General features: G+C 39.7%; 1 protein-coding gene across 1 annotated transcript in view; it reads right to left on the reverse strand.

The window, feature by feature from the left end:
• LOC143218943 (metabotropic glycine receptor) overlaps window positions 1-12,796 on the reverse strand; it is a 157,317-nt gene that overhangs the window by 104,896 nt on the left and 39,625 nt on the right. The window contains exon 2 of the mRNA XM_076444592.1: window positions 9,910-10,093. Coding sequence (XP_076300707.1) covers window positions 9,910-10,093 — 184 coding nt within the window. The remainder of the gene's footprint in view (window positions 1-9,909; window positions 10,094-12,796) is intronic.

Here is a 12,796-nt window from a genome sequence, read left to right on the forward strand (position 1 = left end):
TCTTTTTTTTTTTAATGTGTACAAAATACACCGACTGTACCATCATCTCACAAAAAATTATCAAAATCGAAGTCGGACACTTGGGGTCCTCCCCTTTTTAAAAGACCTGTCTTCGTCGAGATTAATCACAACTGGGAATTACTAGATACATACTTCTAAGACACCAATTAATATAATTAGGATTTGAAAACGTAGAAGCAAGTGGATCAGTTTCTAGTAAACAAGCATTATAGATTCACTGCGTATTGAGATAATTACTTTTGCTGAGAGTATGCATTAGCTATAATCACGGGAAACTTCAACTGAAATAGCTTGGGAATCTCCAGTACGTTTTTGTACACTAAATATGTGATATTTGCAGTTGAAATGCGCAGTATTGTGACAATGTTTGTTGACATAGTAAATGGGACTATGTAGTAAGGAGTGGCACGAACTTCATTGGTGTGAATAATATGCTTCATATGACAGCGAAACCGTAATTGGACAGACAGCTAGCAGCCTTTAAGAGGCAACAGCTAACGGAGCAGCCTCCATCATCTTTATCCGCTAATTACTCCTCGAGGATTACCTAACCAGGCTGATGATGCGGATGCTTATCTACCAACTGACGCGTAATCGCATTCGTGGATCATAGGAGAACTTATGCCAAGTATGGCTGTTATACCAACAACGTATTTTCACTTAATTATTAAATTAATAAATTCTATTACGGTCAATACTTTATTTGCTGTTACAAACGTGAAAAAATGAAATTCTGCTTGACTCTACTATCTTGAAATCTGCTTGAAAAAAAATGCAGACTCTCATAAACATCCACAGTGGCAAATATTTATGCTAAATTGTATAACAATCAGCGTTGAAATATGATTATAAAAATGACTATTAAAAAATGTTATTAATCAATCGATTGATTCGTCATCGAATGAGAATTGAACTGGCAATAAATGCAATGATCTGAAGCAATCTGCGCAACATTTCGATGCATCAATCCTGTTCGCTGTTTGTCAACGGAACATGCTGCCCACAATCGACGGCCGCTCGTAAAAATCACTATCAATCAACGTTAAACTCGCTACCAGTTATTTGCATCGATTAATGCATCAAGATACGCGGAATTCACACCGCGGAATCATTATGATTAATGGCAGGCGGTTTCCGTCATCCGGAAAAATTCTCCGTCATTTTTCACTCTTTTGGTAAACCAAGGATAAATCTTAAAGTTTGATGTCGACCCAGTGTTTATCGTTGCCGAACACTTGATAACGCTACAACAACTTCCATGAATTATTTACACAAACATCAATTCAAAATAATAACCAACAACAATTAAATTCATTAAATTATTAAAAGAAGAGACAAATTTTTTACTTGGTTCGCGATCTTTGAAAATGATGTAGAATATTTTTATTTGGCACGAAGGTTCTCAGTTTAGTTGTTATTTGTGTGAAAATGGAACGCGATACGTTTTACACAGAGGGAGCAGTATTTTTCGGTCGAAATTCGGCGTTCCTTTAATTTTGCGGACCAGCCTGATAATGGCCATTATAGTTCCACGAAACATGCCTCCGTTGCTGCCGAACGATCCCGTATCTTCACGTCTCCGACCTCGTGGAAAGCAGTCCTTCCACCCCCGGCACCTGTTCATTCGCATCAAGCTCGCCACTCGAACGTGACTTCCGGAAAACGAGCCCACTTCCGCGATCCGGCGATTACAGCGGCGAACACAGCAACGAGAAACCGAAACGAGGGGACACGACTGCTACCGGCAAACGTGCACATTAGCACGGAACACCTACCAAGAACGGTCAAAGACAGCTTGCACATGTCCTCGATGTGCTCACCTTATTATGCTCACGGTGTCACGAAACCACCAAAAATATACTCGGTCACGCTCTCAATGTTCATCATCAAACCACAGCAATGTCTGACTAATGTTAATAATAATGAATAAATATGGTTCTTTTTAATTATATATTTATGAAAGTTTTATTAGCGTATCCGTGACATTTTTCTGAAGAAAACGATACCCCACACGACACGGTTTGGACTATATTTGCTTGTTTAATCCACGATTTATACATATAGTAGAACCTCTATTATCCGCACACCCGGCCTCTATCATCAGGTAGGAATATCTTGAGAGTGACCGATCGAAATGGTACGATCATGGTACTCGTTGGATTCGTTTTTTCATGCTCTACAAGAACATCCAATAAAAAAGGAAAATTTCGTTAAAAAGTAAATTTGAGAAAATTGAAAAATTGAATCTAAATAATTGCCACTTAAAGATTTAAAGAGGCTGCCACGAAATGGTAAAAATTGCTGGTTCAACGTGGATTAGGTATGTGTAATTTGTTTCTGCGTGCAAATTGGACCGTCGAACCGCCGAAACTCGGTGGACCACGAGTAAAACTAAGCAGGTGAGAGTAGTGCAACGTCCGACGTGCAGATGCGAGAATTCTACGGTCCTTTCTCCGTGCCACCCCCGCAACAGCACGGTGGTATTTCAACGTCGCGTGACTTCCGGGCTTGAGGTGGGTTGATTGAAACGTGAGTGTGTCGGCTGCGGTTGCGTTCCGTGTGTACTCTGCGCCCCCGGATAACATCCGTCTACGCGGATTCCTAAATAACCTCGGTCCGAGGAACGAGGACAGCCTTGTCCTCCTTTGGATGCCTTAGCCTCTTCCTCGGGCTGCATTTTTCCTGTACTGATACCACCATAGTGGGGAGGCTATAGCAAACCAGATACATAGCTACCCTCCGTCAAAAAGATCTCCATACAATCCTCCATTCCTTGCAGTCTAAAGTGTTCCTTCTATTTTTTTTACCACGCTTATGTTAACTTGTCGTGTTGTTGTTGTGTACATGAAATCTTGTAATTGAATTTTAAACCTCTTCCCATAGTCCAATCTTCCTGAAATTTTGTATACACACTTGCTTCCAATGACAATAAACGTATAACATAAAATATATAGAGAAACTTTTTAAAAACCACGCTTATATTGAAATGCACTAAAAAGGAGAAAATAATATTTTTCCTGGTTCTCCATATTTTTCCCCAAAATTTTAAGCAATTGGTTCAAAATTTCTTCTGTTATAAAATTACTGTCGGAATAGATAGAAAAATTTAATATAAATTTAAATGAAATCATGACATCAGTGGCTATAAATAAAAGCGTGGAGCGCCCACAAAGATTACGTCAATATAGTTTAGCGCTCCACCCTTTTATTTTTGTACTCACTAATGTCATGAATTTATTTAAATTTATATTTTCTATATATTCCGACATTAATTTTATTTACAGAAGAAATTTTGAAGTAATTGTTTAAAATTTTGAGAGAAAAAATATAATTAATCATTTAACTGGATTCGGTATTTTATGGAGAACCAGGAAAAAAATTATTTTCTCCTTTTTAGTGCATTTTAATATAAGCGTGGTTTTTAACAAGTTTTTTTATTTCATAACTTGCTACAACATGATGTCACTCGATCATATTCCTGTATTCACATGTTTAATCCACGATTTAGTGGAGCCTCTCTTATCCGAACGAGTCAGGGAGATATAATTACAATGCTGGGTTAAATCTTTACTGATTTCTATGATAAATCGTGTTCTACAACGTGTACCTGGATAATGGAAGTATCGTAGGTTCGGATAATAGAGGTTACACTAAATCGTGGATTAAACAAGTATATTCGATCCAAACTGTATCGTGTTTGGTATCATTTTCTTCGGAAAAATATCACGAATATGTCAGTAAAACTTTCGCACGTTTCCAACAATTTTTTAAACGAGTTAGTCTAAACAAATAAATCTATCAAATGGGTCGCCCGTAGAAGCGTTTCTACAATCTCGACGAGGGTGAAATACAGAGTCTGAAGTTGGTCATTTTGACTGATAGTCCCAGTGCCGAAAGCAGAGAGCACGGGGAGAGCGGTGGGGAAAAATCTGCATTGTAAATCGCATATTTAATAATTCCGGAGCGGGCGTCGGGCTCGGTAATAAGATTTCCTCGGTATTAGCAGCGGGGCTGCATTCATGGCGGGCCATTCTCGCGGAATGTGGCTAAACACGTCTTGGCTCGTAGCCAGTACCTTCTCTCTCGCATCCCTCGCAGCTGTCGACGCCATTTATAATCTGTTAGTTTTATTCGACGCGGTTGTGACTCCGGGAACGGACTGGTGTTATTCCAGGTACCGGTGTCACGCACTACGCCGCAGTCACTATGCCACCGGCGACGGTGTGCCTCTTGATAACACCCGGGAAGAATCATAGCTCTTGGGAGTCGCCCCCGGGTTGTTTACCTGACGGCACAGGAAATTAACTCTCTGGGGTCAATAGTTATTAATCCAATGGTTTAATTCACACTAAACCTAGATACTTTTTCAAGCTTACGTTTCGTATACCGTATCGTACAGTTCTTAAAAATGTAACGGATAAAAAGGAAAGAGAAAGACAATTTTTTAAAATTATTTTTCTTATAAAACTTTTACCATCGTATTGCTGGCATTTTGCTGAAGAAAATGATACCCAACACGATACCATTCGGATCATATATACTCGAGTAATCCACGATCTAGTGAAACCTCTGTTATCCGAACACTCGTCCTCTATCATCAGACACGAATATCTCGAGATCAAATTATCGGAATGGTATGATCGTGATAGTCGTTTGATTCGTCTTTTTATGACCTACAATAATATCGAAGAATACGACGACGACCTTGAAATTTCGTTGAAAAATTACGTTGAGGAATAATTCTTAGCAAACATTTAAACATCCATGTTTCTTTTAATGTTTCAATTGTTGATGTTGATGGAAATCGCTTGTATTGATTTTCAACTGGTAAATTCTGGTTTTGTACCACCATGAACTGCCATGGCGTATTTATGGGCGTCTATAAACTCGGTCAGAGCGATGTTCGCGGCCAGCCGACGAATTGGAGCCTGTGCAACGTCCGTTTCCGATTGAAATACGCCGCGCGAGCCAATTAAGGGCCTCGGCTGCCGTTGTCAGCGCGCACTGTCAACGATATTTTGAGCGCGGACACGCGACCGATACGGTAACACGTTGCGTCACAGATGTACCTGTGTCCTCCGGACACGATCGAACAGGTGTAGTCATTTTCCAAAATACAGAGGGGTGAGAAATGGACTTTCTAGGGCTAGCTAGACCGGGGGATGTCTTTCTTATTTTTTCTACCTATGAAAGAGCTCTCTGAAAATTCTGAAAAAATTTGGGGATGGTAAGTGAGCTAGTGTGTCGCTCCCGTTAAAATATGAAAGTTGTAGATTTTCATTTTCAATGTAAAAGCAATTTTTAAAAAATTCTATCTTATTTCTGAAAAATTATTGAATTTTATTATTTTTTATGGTGAAAGTTTCGAACAGAAAAATTGGAAGGAATTCGGAGGGTTGTATGTCATTAACAGCAATGGCTCGGATATTTTTCAAAATTTTCGTGCGCGGTTGCCGGAAGAAAATGAAGGGAATCTGGATAATCCGGATTTCCTCTGTAGCTACCCTTCCGGTCAAGCTAGAGGGTTGAAACTTGGCACGCAATGTTTTTTCTCTGTTGGACTATCAGTTTAGGGGTACTTTTGACCCCTCGACTGAAGTTCGTGATTACTTTCAGCAGCGACACCTGGCAGTTTCATTAATGACTAAATTGGCCTATCCGATAAACTTTCAGTATAAAACTTCCTTCATATGAGGTCGCACGGGGTGGATCAACCCCGGATTGTTTAATCAACAGATTTCGCTCCGGGAATATTTGTTCGGGTAAATGAAGATTGTATTTAACCAAACGATATACGCGTTACATAGCTTGGCTCTGAATCCTTTGGAACCATTTATCATAATACGGTCCTTTGAATTATTTATCCTCATTTAGTCTTTTGAATTACTTATCCTTATTTAATCCTTCCAATTATACATCCTCCTTTAATCCTGGCAATTATTCGTTCTCGTGAAATCCTTTGAATTATTTGTCCCTGTTTAATCCTCTGAAAATTCTTCGTTCTCGTTCGATTTTTGGAATTGTTTATCTCTGTTTATATGCTTGGCGAATAAATTATTATACTGATCGGTTTAAACAGATTTACATAAAACTATGTCTGGAGTAGTCTAATTACTGAGAAGCCTATATTCACCATCTAAATTCGAATAATAATTTTATTATTAAAAATCACAGTCCAGTTTTAGGTCCGGAAACAATCTCCAATTTATTCAATTTTTTATGAAATTTTTATTCAATTTAAGATTTGAATAAAACATTGATTTAATTTAAAACGTGGTTAAAACATTGATTTCATTAGGCTTGAATAAAATATTTATCGGATCGACGTGGATAGAAAATTGATTTAATTAGACTCGCGTAAAATGCTTATTTGTGCGAAATGAGATGCGGTGATTTAAATGCAAATGCACCGAGTGCCAAGTTCGGAGAAATACTTATTGGAAAAATCGTATGGAAATGATTCTTTGAACGATAAATGTCTGTTCCTCGACGTCAGGAAGAGAAATTTGTTCAGTCATGCGAGGGACCGGCTTATGCTTGAGCCAACAAATCAGAGCCCGTCGACGGTAGCTTGTAGACCTTTCAAATACACAGTGAAACGACGCCGGGAGCCAGCCTGAACGAAAATATTGGCCGTTTTTCATGACGCGAAGACTACACTCTTCCAAACTCCTACTCTCCGGTCCGAGGAATTCATTTCGTACTATAACAGATATCTAGTGAGGGAAACTGACCGCTCGCGAGCAACGAGTTGGAACAAGCGCAGTCAACAAGTGGTTAAACGCTTCGTCCTTCAATAAAAACTATAATTGCACGAATCTGTCGGTCGATAACATTTTCGTACACATTCTAGAGTCATTTGGATTTATTTTAACGCTAATATATACATATATATTTTTTTTATTCAAGAAATTTATTTATCAGACTGTTCACACGCACACACACACACATCTGACATCTTCAAAATATAAGTCTTTCAGGTGTGCAAGTTTCTAAAAATGTTTACTTTCCCCAGTGAACGAATTAGTAGCTCGAGCGCGACTCGAAGCCGTCACTACCGCGCAGGAATCCGAATTTCCATCGATCAGAGGAGCAATTTAATCTCAAGCATCGAATGGAAATGAATACCGTCTTTTTCCATGCGTATATTCCTTCGGTGTGCTTTTATTGATTGATGGCGTGCCCGCGATAGATAATACGCACCTACACACACGCGCGTGCGCTCATGCAAAGGCGAGTACTATGAAACGTACGAAAGGAGGATCGCGCGGACGTGTACCACGATAAAGCCGAACGAATCGTTCATCAATAAAACCGTGACGTCGACAGAAATTTCGCGTGGACCCTTTTCAGAATCGCTGAATCTCCCGACTTCCGGCCGGAAGCTGTATTTCTCCGCGTCCAACGATCATAATCATAATCCCTGGACAGCCACAGACGCAACTTCGATCTCGCCGCGGCTTTTTTCGAAAATACGGTTCACAGAGCAAACGTACCCCGTCCCGATTTCCATTTTATGATTTTGAACCACTTCCCCATCGCTTGGCTTCTTATCTTGCTCGTGAATTGCAACTTCCGGTTTCTATGACGCAGTAAAAATGATTTTCCAGTAGTACGTAACCAGCAGTTTTTGGAAAATTTTTCGATAAGATACGAACTGGAAGAAATACTTCAATTTCAAGCCAAGACTTACTGTTAGTTGAAACTGTTCGATATCTCTTAGACAAACTGTAAGTTTTGTTATAAAATATTAATTTATAAAAATGTAGATGTTTTAGGACGTTCTTGGGCTCATTCGAATCCTTGAGAAAAACTGAACAGAAAATGTGATGTACAGTTTTGCTCTCAGAACTACAGTTTTCGAGAAATTTAGCTTTGAATATCCTCGCGTGACGTCATCTTTGCTTAAGCCTATCGCCACGCCCCTTTCAACGCGCGCATACATCGCGAACTTTCACAATTAATTTTCTCTGGATCTATACAGTCTAGGAAAAAACTGTTCAGTATAATTGTGCCTCAGTTTTGAACGAGGAATCCGATGGCAACTGAAATTTGTCAATAATTTGTCAGTGTATATATTGTCAGATAAAAAATACACGATGCATTGTTGTTGCAGATGCACATTGGAAATGTTTGTTAGTATTACAAACGCGCTCGAAAACACCGATACCATGTCATAAAGAGAAATCTGTCGCGCGAGATGGTTTTGTAACGTTGTTTTTCTCGCTGCATTAAATAAATAAAGTGACACAAAGGCTGCAATAACAGAAACGACAAATAAATGTGCTCTGGTCACTTTTTTATCATTGAAAAATCGAATAACTGTTTTTGGCTTGTGTGGTACGACCGCGTCTAGATATGATTAATTAAAATTTGAAAACTTGATAACCACCATTTAGATTAAAACAGAGAAAGAAATTGAATTCGTGTTTTATTGGTGCAATTTTATCGGAAAAATATTCGATGCAGTCAGAAATCTGATGTTTCACTTTACAAAATAAAAACAAGATTTCCGTAAATATCAAATTCAAAAACCTGCAAAAATTGAAGCCGAAACAAATTGCTTCTTCTTTTTTTTTCATTTGGCCTAGGTATCTTTTGGTTAGGTATGCCGAACGTAAATCGCTTACTGTTCCCGAAAAATAAATCATTAGAGACGCGAAACGTGGTGCTGGCACAATACGGAGCCAAATTGATTTAATGGTGAGAGCGCGGAAGTAATGGCCTATTATTTTCATTCTAAGTTTACTCTCTCCGTTAGCCGCGAATCCGTTCATAAACAATAGAAAATTAATCTTCTGATTTCTATCCTCCACAAAAAAGAAAAATAGGAAACAAAAAACATCACCGATAGCGAATCGAATATATACATATATTTTTTTTTAATTCCGAACTTCCGCGCTTGAGAAACGAGCGGGAAAAATTGAATCCCGCGAGCGCGAGTGTTGCTGGAAAAATTCGATAACTGTGTTATCAGTGTCGTTACAACCCTGTTCTTTTTTCTTTAATTTTCAATAAATTTCCGCGGATCATATACTGTTTTGCTAACGACTGTCGACGTATCGCGGAACAATGAGTTTGTCCGAATTGTTTCGCGGATATTTGTTAACGTTTTTTGGCAACACGTCCGGCCGGTTCCGAGAATTGTACCAGTTAGCTGCTACAGAGGAATGCTTTTTAGTCGGAAACCCGCGCTATCCATATTCATTCGAACGTGGTATCGACTGGTTTGACTGCGTTTGTAGAATTTAGAAAATATTTGCGCTGTCGTTCTGTTCAAATACCTTCAATCATCCTTTTAGGTACTCCACAACCAAAAATAAAACGGAACATTTTTGTTCAACATTATTCCTTTATGATACTTTCACCGACGTATTCCTGACTCTTTTTCAAAGAAAATGATACCAAACACGATACCAAACAATTTGCATCAAATTTACTCGACATAGTATACCCTCGCTTATCCGAACCAATGATCAATCTTCCTGAATTGTGTCGTGTGGGTATTCATTTGACTCAGAAAATTGTCAGGAGTACAGCCGTAGTATTCTCATTGGAGCACAGTTTGAGCCTGTTCGATAATGTTTGAAGAATTAAGAAAACCCCCAAAGGTACATTCTATTACCACATTTCCACTCAAGGAATGAATCTCGTACAAACGTTTCCCCAAGCTCTCAGGATCTCCAGCAACTTGAAACAATTACCGCCTCAAATTCGAAACCGTAGGAGGATTGAATTGCCGGAGAATCCAAGAAGAAGAGAGCAAGAGAGGTAGTATCGACCAAGCTTCTATCCTGGAAGCGCTGATTCAGTCGCGGAGGGAATAATAACGTCTAGTCCTGCTCCTGGCGTAGGACTAGCGGCCGATAAAAGAGTGGGTCCACTTACTTGAAGAAGTAAGTGTCGTTGACGTAGCCGAAGAAAGGAACGGTGTAAGTCAGCATCCAGATATTCCCGCCGCCGCAGTCGTAGTACGGTTTCGACCACCTGCCATCCTCGTACCTCACCGTCAGGATCTCATCCTCCTCCTTCTCGGTGTGGGCGGTCTCGTTCATGGTGTACGTGTGGTAGCCTGTCGGAGCAAAGAAATACATCAGTTACCCAGTCGGGGAAACAATCGTTCCCCTACTCCACCGTGACAGCTGCTTTTCTTAGGCCTCTTTCAATATTTTGTTATAAACAATCGGCAAAAGTGATTAACGTGGGCTCAATCTTAGCATGTTTATCCAGCCCTGGGGAGTATTCACAAATTTTTTTGTTCAGAAATACTTGCATTTATTGCTGGTAAAATCAATTATTCCTTATATCTAGACTGCGGATGTTTATGCAATTTTCAATTTTTGTAGACGAATTTTAAGAAAGTGGAATGAAATAGAATTTTATTTTCCGCGGTATTAGTCTTTCTGGACCAGAATTGAATTAAAATCGTAATAAATTTTGTGTCATTTTATATCCTAGAATTTTTTTGAAAATTTCCAAAAGCTATAATTGCATAAAGATCCGCAGTCTACTTATATCTCTTACTATAGTTGGCGCAAAACAGGTTTTGGAGGTACACTTTTTTTTACTTTTTTGCGTCTAAAAAAGGTTGTAAAAATTAGAAAAATTATCGTGACCTTGACGAAGATGTGTAAGGTAGAAATTTGAGTTTTAGTGTGCTATAGTTTCGTTACTTTTCCGAGAAAAATTATGAGGTTTCAGAAACGAACTCTTGAAATACTGTGCTTTGCATATATGCAAAAGCAAAATCGATATTTGCAGACCCGTTCCACTAGACTACCCTTTAAGTCAGCCGGACCGTTTCTTTCAGAAAGAATATCTTCTCATCTCGAGAGCTGGAAGGTGCTTAGGAGAGGTTCTCCACGGAGTACAGAGACCTCGAGGACGAAAAACTCGGGACCCTGTGAAATTAATGGAAATGTTCGACCACGGTAAAAGGAAATAGAGCAGGATGGCTCTGTTTTCCCTGGCACCGTCGACTTTCGGTACTCCAGAAGAGACCGATTTTTTGCGCGTTCGGTCCAATGCGAATCGATTTTTCAGGTGACCTGTCGCTGCTGTTTAAATACTTGATTGATTGAACGCTGGACCGAGTAATTGAAAATCTAGGCCGTTTAGCGGAGGTGAGGACTCTTCTCCGCTGTCGAGGAGGCTCTGCCGGTTTGGTGGCGTTTGAGACTCTTCCGGAGGATTCCAGCCCTCTTGTCCGAGACGCTGCTCGCGGTTACGGATTTAAGAAATTTAATGGAACTGTTCCGCGTTCTTCAGCTGTACACGTTTGAGATTTATAAAACGGACGTACGTAGTTCCTTGATTTGATAAGTTTGATGACGTTTGGAGCACTTTTAAGCTTCGATGTTCTGACCTAAATAATTTCAGATCATTGCGATCGCAATGTAAGGGTATACTCGATTTATAAAATTTAATGGAATTATATTTAATCAGTTTCAGTGAAATTGTGATGTGTTTAATTTTGCTAAAATTATTATTTCGTATTTAATATATCGAACTATTATTTACCTTATGTCATCTTTCCTGTTCAATATAACACTACGTTATTAAGTTACATCGAAGGCATTTTATATGGTCAGATATCCTCTTTGATCACTATCCAGGAGGCTGGTGGTACGGTATAGTTCTTTTCTGTGGACATTATAAGTCTAGATTCTGCGGCCATCCCGTTCTTTGGTGACTCATCTCGTGGGTGTCCCGGTGAGTACCAAAGCTCGACTTTCGAAAGGCATCAAAGGTTTCCTGAGAGAACCCCCTCCTCTGTCTAAGAAATCGCGTTTCTTCTTATTCTGTGCTCAGGGTGTACGTGCGATTTTCCGCGCATTTTCCCACGGTGAAATCCTTGCGAAACCGTATTTTCGGTTTCCGCCGCAACGAGAAGCGCGGCGACCGCCCGCCATCGCAGAATATATCAGGAGCCCGAATCCAGGATTCAAGCCATTCGCCCGGGAAGATTTACAGAGGACCACCATGAAAGAGGAAATACAGGCCGCCGCCGGGAGAAAACGAGCTTTAGATGCCGGGAACAAGACGCGCTGATAGAGGCCACCGAGAAATGAGATAAACAACTATAAGAGAATCGATAAATTATTTTTCACTTGCGGGACTCTCTATTCGGAAGAACAGTTAATTTCTAGCAGACAAAACGTTTCGTTATTTTGCAGACGCTGCTTAGCGACGTACTGAGACTAGAGACTAAACTGTTCGAAAAATTCGGAAAATGTGACGAACTTCTTTTGTTCATTTTTTAATAAAACTGTCACCGACGTATTGCTGACGTTTTTCCGATTAGAATGAGTACCCACACGATACCATTTGGAGTATATACATATGTATATAGTAGATATAGTAGATCCTCGCTTATCCAAATTGATCTTCCACTATTGTGAATTATTCGAGGAAATATACTCCGAATGATGTCGTGTGGGTACTCATTTTAATCAGAAAAACGTCAGGAATATGCCGTTGAAGGTTTCGCATAGAAATAATGAGAAAACAAAATGGTGGCCATTATAGTCGGCAGAAAAATCGGGTATTATCGTCCGAATTTTATTCAACGGCTTCAGGAGGATATTTTCGAAGGATCACGGTATTGATTTAAGAAAAGATATTGATTTCACCGAGTCAGGCTGTATCGGGCTGCCGATATTAACTGCGACCGGCTAGAAACGTAAACAAGCGAGGGTCGTGTCAGATGAAAGAAATAACCTCCGGCTAGCCCGTTTTGTTTCCTTAGCCGATCCGCACTTCCCCCTCCGCTGCC

This window comes from Lasioglossum baleicum, chromosome 20 (assembly GCF_051020765.1).
Source record: "Lasioglossum baleicum chromosome 20, iyLasBale1, whole genome shotgun sequence".
NCBI lineage: Eukaryota > Metazoa > Arthropoda > Insecta > Hymenoptera > Halictidae > Lasioglossum > Lasioglossum baleicum.